General features: G+C 44.1%; 1 protein-coding gene across 1 annotated transcript; it reads left to right on the plus strand.

Moving 5' to 3' along the window:
* The first annotated feature begins 1,615 nt into the window (after nt 1–1,615).
* On the plus strand, nt 1,616–8,315 carry RPL7 (ribosomal protein L7). The gene is made up of 7 exons (XM_082326554.1): nt 1,616–1,704; nt 2,641–2,743; nt 3,241–3,407; nt 3,936–4,073; nt 4,461–4,570; nt 5,711–5,921; nt 8,253–8,315. The coding sequence occupies exons 1-6, from the start codon at nt 1,691–1,693 to the stop codon at nt 5,917–5,919; spliced, it is 741 nt and encodes a 246-aa protein (XP_082182680.1). The 5' UTR covers nt 1,616–1,690; the 3' UTR covers nt 5,920–5,921; nt 8,253–8,315.
* The last annotated feature ends 765 nt before the right edge of the window (nt 8,316–9,080 follow it).

The following is a 9,080-nucleotide window of genomic DNA, read 5'->3' on the forward strand; positions in this document are numbered from 1 at the left end:
GCGCCCAGCGGCGGGAGCAGCCCGGGCACCTGCCCGCTCCGAGGACGAGGAGCAGAGCGTGCCCTTGGCGTTTCCCACATGCGGGAGGGCAGGGCTCATCCCGCTGCCTCTGCCCGCCCGCAGCCATGTGCCGAAGCCACGTCCTTTCTTCCCTCTGCAGCCACCAGTTTTCAGAAGAGTTGTTGGGACTTTGTCTTTGTGAACACTGCCTCTCCGATTTAGCAGAAATTCGAGTTCAAAACTCTTGGGAGAAAGTGCAGACCACCTCTGCCTTCAGCAGATACTGAAGGTGTTTTATTGCACAATTGCGTGCTGATTTTAATTCCCTCTTTTTATAATAGTTTTAATGAGATCAAGTAATACAAGCTTCTGTATTAGCATCAAGTAATGCTATTTTACAAGAATCAGCATCGATACAGCTGCAGCCTAAGCCCAAAGCATTCTCAGTAACATTCTTCAGTGCTACCTAGCACCTGTGCATGCGGTCAAGAGCCGACAAATAAAAGCAGCAAACGCAGCGCTCGGCGTTCGTTACCCCCAGCCCAGCTGCCTACATTTGGATGGGGCTTTGAGCAACCTATCTGGCGAAAGATATTCCTGTCTGTGGCAGTGGGGTTGGCGTAGGTGATCTTTAAAGGTCCCTTCTAACCCATTCTATGATTCTTATTTTCTTTTACACTGGATAATTCTTTGCTGCTCCAGGTTCCACTAATTCCCTTTCTTCCCGTGAATATGTAATGACGTGTCAGGGCCGGTGCCTCCACCGTGTTTTTAAGGGCACATTCACGGGATCCAGCCCAAGAGCCACGCTCAGCAGCCTTACGCAGCCTCCCACATGCAAAGCCGCCATGCTGCGATGGGCAGCTCTGCTGGCAGCACAGCCCCCCGAACCGTCCTCCCGTCTCCATCTACGCAATTATTATTTTTCTACAGTGAGTCGAAAAGAAACCCAACCCAATAAAAACATCGGAGCCCGCGGTTCCCATTTCCCCGTGCGCCCTGGTGAGCCATCCCGCAGGCGCGACGGCCGGGGCGGCCCGGGCCGGGGCGGGGGTGAGCGGGGCGGCAGCCCTCGAAGGCAGCCGAAGGCCCTGCTCCTCACGCACGGCTCCGTCCCGCTGCAGCGATGGACAGGCGGCGGGAGCCCGGGCTCTCCCGCGGGAAGCGCTTCGGCCCCCGGGGCTGAGCAGGAGGAGCACGGTTATGGATCAGTAGCCGGGCTCGGCCTGGCTTCGGCCTGACTCCGGCTTCCCTCACCCCCCAGCGGCGTTTCCCCCATCTCGGCCTCCATCCCCGCCTCGGCGCTGGAAGCGCAGGGCGGGAGGTGGCGTCCCATCGGCTTTCCGTACAGGTTTTCAGGCTGGATCAGGGGAAGCCCTGCCTTGCACGGGGTGGCTGGCAGCCCCACCACGTTTTCAGCCTCCTGCGGTGAAGGCTGGGTTTGACGGCGGAGCGGCTCCCGCCCGGCCCGGGACACCGCAGCCGGACCCGGCCCCTCCGGGCGGAGGGCGCCTCCCGAGCGCTCTCTCCTCAGGCGCTCGCTGGCCACCCCGGCGCCCGCACCGCGGTCAGGCACCGCCGCGGACGCCCGGACGCGGGGTCCTGCCGGCGCCCAGGGCCCTGCCTGCGCAGGCAGCAGGGTTAAGTCGTCCCTGCGCATGCGCCCGCCCTCTCTCTTCCGGCGCTGATCATGGCGGAGAAGGAGTAAGTGGCCGTCCCGCCCCGGGATAATCCGCCCCCATCGGCGGCTGCGGTGGTGTCTGCTCCATGGCCCCGCCACCGGGACGCTGGCCCACCTTCCCCCGGTCGCCAGGCCTCCGCCGCCGGCGCGGGAGGGGGTACAAACGGCCCGGGGCCGGGAGTGGCGGAAGGACAGGGCCCGGCGCGGCGGGGATGCAGCCGCCGCCTGTCCTGTTCCTTCCGCAGGCGGTGGTTGCTGCCCCGCCGGCCCTCGGTGGGGTGGGGAGGGAAGGGAGAGCTGGCCTCCAAGGGCCGCCCGTGGGCGAGGGACGCCGGGCGGCAGAGTTTCGCCTGGCTCGGCGGGCGGGCGGTCAGTGGTGCGTTGGGCTGCGCCAAGCGGTGTGCGGCTTGAGGAGGGAGTCACAGGCGGGTGCGCTTAGGGTGGGAGCTCGCCCGGCTAATTATGGCTCTATAAACACTGGCCTTGCGAGTTCTGTCACACGTAAGCGTTTAAAATCTGAGTAAGCTTAAAGTCCTGTGAAATAAATTTCAGAATACTGCCAAACTAGTTCTTAAAGCACCTGTTGAAACGTTTATTAATCTGAAAGAGATGCACTTTTCAGACTTTATTTTGTTACAGATTGGATTGTGGCAAAGTAGGGTAGAAACTTCTTGTTGCTCAAGCGCTCTCGGTCTTTATGGTTGCGTACATAGGTTGCGTGCAGGTCAACAGCTGGTCTGTCAGAGTGCCTTGTCTGGTGTAACAGGTGATCTCTGCAGGCTGCATCGAGGCCTGGCAACAACGGGAACAAGGGAGATGCCTCAGTGAACTGGTGCGAGGCAGCAAGGCCTGAATGCGTGTTGTCTTCAGAGTTTGCATTGATGTTTGTCATGTGTTACTTTAAAGCCCAGTTTCTTCATATCAGTTAAAAGGGTTTTTTTTTTTCTCTTTTCCTTTAGAGCAAAGAAGGTGCCATCTGTACCGGAAAGCCTGCTGAAGAAGCGTCAGGCTTATGCGGCTATAAAAGCCAAACGTCAGAAGAAAATATTGGCTATAAAAAAGGTGAATATTTCATGACTCCTTAACTTGAATTGCTTATCTGTTGTAGTATCAGTTACTACCACTGATATAACGCAGTACAGAAGATTATAGTATTTAGGTCTAGTGGGTTGATATTTTCTTAATATTTTGGACTAAAATATGTTTGTTTTTCCCCCCCCCCCCCCAATAACAGACCAGTTCTGGGCAGGGTAAGGGCAAAGTGTACAGTTTTCTATAAGATTAAAGTTGGCCTTCTACAAGGCAAGAGGCCACAGCCTTTGTGAGGGTACGGTCGATGCATGATAACATTGTTCAAGGTAAAGCATGACTGCTGTGTAACGGTCTTCCAGATTCTGTAGAATATCACTGAGAGTGATTCTAAACTCCATGATATGGGCAGGTGTTCCTTAAATCTGTGTTATTTGTGGGAAATTCTGGAATGTGCTACATTATTTTAAGGTGATTTTGATGTGTTAAGAGGCACTGTGTAATCTCAAGTAATTTTCAATTGGTTTCAGTTTCGTAAGGCGCAAAGAAAACTCATCTATGCAAGAGCCCAAGCTTACCACAAGGAGTACAGGCACATGTATAGGCAGGAGATCCGTATGGCCAGGATGGCCCGAAAAGCTGGCAATTACTACGTTCCAGCAGAACCAAAACTGGCATTTGTGATCAGGATAAGAGGGTAAGACTGAATATAGATGTAAACAATTGTATGTTCAAAAGCACTGAAATTGCCTTTCCTGTTATCTGCCTGTTTTGAGGGCCTAAATATGTAAATAAAATCAAGCCTTCCGTGGGTGGCATGGAAAGTTGTTGGCAGTAATGTTGTACGTGCATCAGGGGCTTATTTAATTAAGTGCAAAATCATTGTGCTGGTTGTGCCAGCTGTCTGAAGTGTTTGTTTAACTGTCCTTTGATAAAACGTTAGAGAAAACTAACAAAAGGTGTGATTGGAAGAATTATGTTTAGGAGAGCACAAGAATAGTTCTGAATTGTTTCAGTGTCATGCTTATTTCAATTCTTTTAATTGAAATAGATCTGTTTTAACTTAATACTGAAAGAGATAGCCACAGTAAATAATTCACGAAGCTTGCTTTGTAAAATAGTGATGGATTTCATATGGGAACAATACTGTTGTGTTTTTTTTTTTAACCTGATATGTAGTTTTCTGGGATGTAGATAACTGAGGCTTATTTCCTATGTTCTCTAGTACCAATGGTGTCAGCCCTAAGGTCCGCAAGGTGTTGCAGCTTCTTCGCCTGCGTCAGATTTTTAATGGCACATTTGTAAAACTCAACAAAGCTTCTATCAACATGTTGCGGATTGTTGAACCCTATATTGCATGGGGGTGAGTGAAATGGCAACTTTTATCAAATCGGGGTGCAAATGCTGAGTGCCTTTTGCATTTGGCTATACAAGACTTGCAAGTTTTCCTTGTGTTCAAAATATTTTTATACCTTCTGTGTGCTTTTCCTGCTTTGAATTGAAAACATGATTAAGGTAGTCCTTTAAAAGGCAATGCTTGCTAGATATGATTACACTCTCATACTAGTGCTGTTGGGAACTTGGTATGAGTAAGATTTGCTTCTCTGTTGCTTTTGTATTTACAATTGGGACATGCTGAAATGATCTTAAATTGTTTGTTATGGAAGTTTCCTTCGGAGATGTTAACTTGGAAGGTGGCTTGCAAAGACTAATAATTCTTTTTTTTTTTTTTTTAACGTGACTGTTTCAGTTATCCCAATCTGAAGTCTGTGCATGAATTGATCTACAAGCGTGGTTATGGCAAGATCAACAAGCAGCGCATTGCTCTTACTGATAACTCCTTGATTCAGAAACGCCTTGGTAAATACTGGTTCACTTACCAAAACAAGAAATGAATTTGTTGCATTTGGATGATTAACGCTAAGATGGGCAACTACCCTTATTTGTCTCTGGAGAATAGTAGTGATTGGTTAATAATCTCTACTCTGTCTTTATAGTTTAATACAAAGAAAGTTGGAAGTAACTTTCATTATGAAGTATTGAAAACCAGTGTAAAGAATCAAATTTTAGCATTTTAAATCTATATTTTTAAATGTAAACTCCTTGATCTTTAATAGGTCAGTAGATCTTTCAGTAATGAAAAGGTGCTGCAGCAGGAAAGAAGCTTATCATACATAGCTCTGAAGTTTCAAATTTAATATTAGACAGTGTTTGTGTCTTAGACCTTCATGGTCTGGTAAACAGACTTTTTAAAATTCCTGTCAGAAGAACTGGCTAGTAAAAGCCATTAGTGTATTTAGTAAAAACAAAGCATGGTGGTCAGTTGTCACTTGTTGCTCTAGGAGGCTCCTCCTTTTCCAGCTGTGCCAGAAATGAAAGCAAACACTGATGTCTCTTCCATTTTTGGCACTTGATTTGTGTATCGCTTCAAATTTGACTGTCATGTTTGTTCCTTTTCCAGTGCAATAGGTAATCAGATTCTAAATGTACAAGTATTACGCTATAATCACTTTCTTTTTTAGCATTGTATTTTACAGGCAGTTAACTCGTAACGTGCCACTGAAGACTCTGGAAAGGGATTAAGAAAACAGGCTGTTGCATTATTCAACAGCATAAGTAGTTCAGTGAATTTCCCTGAGCTACACACAGCTAGGGTTTAAGTGTATTTAATCTAGCTTTTCTTCAAAGAATACAGTCTTATTTTCCTAAGATTCACTAAGTGGGGTTTGTTTGTTGTTCGTTACTGCTGGCTGCAAATATTCCAACAGTTGAAACTGATCCTCTTGCCTAATGTAACAACTAAATAATGTTGAGTTGGCTGCAGCTAATCTATTTTAATTGGAAAAGTCAGTCACTGGGTGTTGTGACAGAGTGGGTGCTTTCTGACTTCCTGAAGTTTATCAAAATAAGTAGGTATGACAATAATAACCTCATAATTTTTAGCCTGTCATTGCCCAGTGGCTCTGTAGCCCTTCTGAAAACAGCATTTCTGAATTTTAGGAAAGCTGGGCATCATCTGCATGGAAGACGTGATCCATGAAATTTACACTGTTGGGAAGAACTTCAAAGTTGTGAACAACTTCCTTTGGCCCTTCAAGTTGTCCTCTCCTCGGGGTGGAATGAAGAAGAAAACGATCCACTTCGTGGAAGGTGGGGATGCTGGTAACAGAGAAGATCAGATCAACAGACTCATAAGGAGAATGAACTAATGGTGAGATATTACCAAAGGTTAATACTATCCACTCTTCTACCTCTGCTGTGTAGCCTGCTGCCATTACTGGTTGAACATCAGGTTTAATACATATTCACTCATGCTTGGATGGTATCTACAATATAAAGCTACTTGGACAATACAGTGTTCTGATTTTATTTTTAAAGTCTTACTAAAGCTTAAAGATTTTTGAAGAAATTAGATCGTCGTTATAGCTGATCTGTTTAGGAAGTATAACCATTACCAATAACTTATATTTCATTTACCAATAACTTGTTTTAAAACCTTATTTGGTTTTTATGATGGGAAGCCTCGAGATCTTGACTAAAATTTTCAACCCTCATTAATGAATTCTTAATATGATCAAAGTCTTGTGATTGCAAGTATGGTGTTTTTTCAGATTGTCTGATTTCTGCTATAAAAGCCTGTTTAGGAGTGGAAGAAATCAGATTTTCTATTTAGACCATTTTAATGGTTTGGTTTGGTTTGGGGGTTTTTTGTTTTGTTTTTTGTTTTGGTTTTTTTTTTTTTTTAGAAATGAGATGTGCAGTTTGCTTAGGAATTTCCAACTTCCAGAGGGTTGGTTAATAAAAAATAGAGGGTGGTGATGTGACTTCACAGCTTAAAACAGGTCCAGTTGCTGTTTGGATGAGTTCTCAGAAATTAAATTTCACTGAAGGGAGGGAAGTAATCTTTTTTCTTTTTTTTTTTTTTTAAAGCCTTTTAAAAGTTTTTATAGCCAACAAGGCATAGCATGTTGAGGTCATCGAGGTCTGCTGTCTGTCCAAGGAGCTAAAGGAGACCTATGAAATATCTTTCAATTTGACTGACAGCTTTTTTTTTTTTGAAGCTTTTTTGTACCTGTTCTTTCTCAGTTTCCACTCCCCCAAACTTTTTGCATGTCGCTTTGTTGTCTCCATCTGTGAAGCAGCAGAGCTTTAAAGCACTGGTTACACGGCACGTGGAAACTTGCGCTTTAGGAAAATAGTTGCTTACTGGGGACAGTGTTCTTATAAAGCTTTTGAGCTCAGCTGTGGGAAGAATGTGGGTAACTTTGAGAAGCAGAATTGCTGTTATGTTTGGTGCCTGGGGTGATGTTACATTACTCATAGGAGCATTCTTGTAGAAATTTTGCTGCTGATGGCATAAACTGTTACAAATTCAGTGCTGGCAGATGTTTCCCTTAAGTTAGTGCACGAGGCTTTGCAACCAAGATTGGGCAAAACTACTTTCACTTTGTGCTCCTGTCTGGCTTCTGGGCATAAGATGGAAGCTGCTATATTTAATTGAAACCCTGCAGTGTTTCTGTCAGTGTAGATTGTTTCTCCTCCATCTTCCCTGACAAACATCAGAAGTATACTGGTGGTCTTGAGTTTTCAGGAGCCTTCCTACAGAAGGGAAGCTGCTAATTTGCTATTGCGGTGGCTATAAATGCCTGTGAGGAGTATTACCTTGGCAGAGAAACTAGGGATATTCAGCTGGTTGCTCGTGTTTTTCATTGGACTTTTAGCTCAGCATCCCTTGTAAGTAGCAGACATCAGAGCTTTACTCCGTGTTTCAATTTAGGAAGTGACCTTGCAGTTTCTTATTTTATGCTTGTAAGCAGTTAGTTGTTCTCTTGGACTGCTAACAAACATACCTCTGGTCTAAAGCTAAGATAACTGATTGTTCTCGTCTCCTGCACTTTCTATTCCTGCTGTTTTCCTACTGTTCTGAACAGAGTGCATGTTTTAAAATACAAGTAACCTACATGTAGAAAATAGGAGAATGTTGTAGTTTCTACTGAGGTAATGGACAACTGGAGCAGTAGGTTCAGATGAGATAGTGGCAGTACTCTCAGTACTGTCAGTCTGAAGGGCCGTGTATCTGAAGATGAGTATTTATTCCTCTTCCCTATATGTAGATGGTTTCCTGCTATTTGTCTTTGTCTTATTACTTAAGTGGTAGTCTCAAATAAATTTAAAAAAAAAATTAAAGGCCTCCAGTACTGATTCCTTCATGTAGATTGGGGAAAAATAGCATAGTACTTGATACTGAATAAATACCCAGTTCTGCCCTTCTATGCTTTCAGACAAATAGGAAAATATTTACCAATAGTTCAAGGTAGAAACGTTTATCCCGTTAGTTCTGGCACTTGAAATCTGTATTAACATCTCTTCACTCAAAACACAGAAGTTACTTGTGTGCAAGACTACTGAAGTCTTAAATCCAGTGAAATAAAATCGGTATTTTCAGCCCAAATTATAAACTATAGAAATGTATTAATTCTTTGGGTGGCCAAAGTAGTTTCAGATCTACATAAGTCTAATGATACTTCTTTTTCCCTTTCAGATTCAGATGCCCAGCAGCAGTCTTTCAAACTCTGACCCGTTAATAAAACCATCTTGCACAAAACTGTGTCATCTTGATTGGTCTCTTTTTGTGCTCCTCTTCTCTGGTGGTGGTGGTTGCTAAGTTAACTTTGGAGTAACCTGCTTCACAGAGCCATGTATAGTTTGAATTAGCAGTATGTAGATTCATTAGATTCATTAGTATGTAGATTCATACTATTTATGTACTATTCATAATCTATATACTGTTCATTAGTGTATAGATTCATAGTTTCACCTTCCTTTGGAGGAAGAAAATTTGGAAGGATTCATGCAGGTAACAGATCAGTTTTTGAGTGGCAACAATTATTTATTTTTGTTGTGATTAAAAGTACAGTAAATGACAAACTGAGCTGAATGCTGTTGAGTGGACAGGATTCCTACTTAGTTGTAGCGCACCAGAAGCTGTGTGAGAAGATTTTTCTATGAAAAAAAGAGGCAAGGGTAAAACAGTTCCTAACATGTTAAGATCATCATAATTACTTCCAGCTCTGAAGATGTTCAGGTATTTTGTACCAAAGGAAACATGAAATACTTTACAAAATAGCAAATTACTTTCCACATTCTAGATAATTACTCAGATTTACATAATTTGTTTGCAGTGTTTTATTTCAGATACTATACAAGTGGAGACCACAGGATTCATGAGGATATGAATAGTTGTTGCTAGTGTAGCAGAGTACAGATTAGAAACCCAGGGACTGGTGAAACGCCTAACTCGGTTTGCACGCAAGCTGACCTCGTCTTGCGAGCGCTTCCCTGGAGGAACGGTAGGCTGCTGAGACATGGG

This window comes from Platalea leucorodia (assembly GCF_965183815.1).
Source record: "Platalea leucorodia genome assembly, chromosome: 1".
Lineage (NCBI taxonomy): Eukaryota > Metazoa > Chordata > Aves > Pelecaniformes > Threskiornithidae > Platalea > Platalea leucorodia.

Bases quoted from the DNA above. Each gene is read 5' to 3' on its own strand.
- RPL7 (XM_082326554.1), top strand. The intron at 4,074-4,460 runs GTGAGTGAAATG...TGACTGTTTCAG, and splicing joins GAACCCTATATTGCATGGGG to TTATCCCAATCTGAAGTCTG. The intron at 4,571-5,710 runs GTAAATACTGGT...TCTGAATTTTAG, and splicing joins CTTGATTCAGAAACGCCTTG to GAAAGCTGGGCATCATCTGC.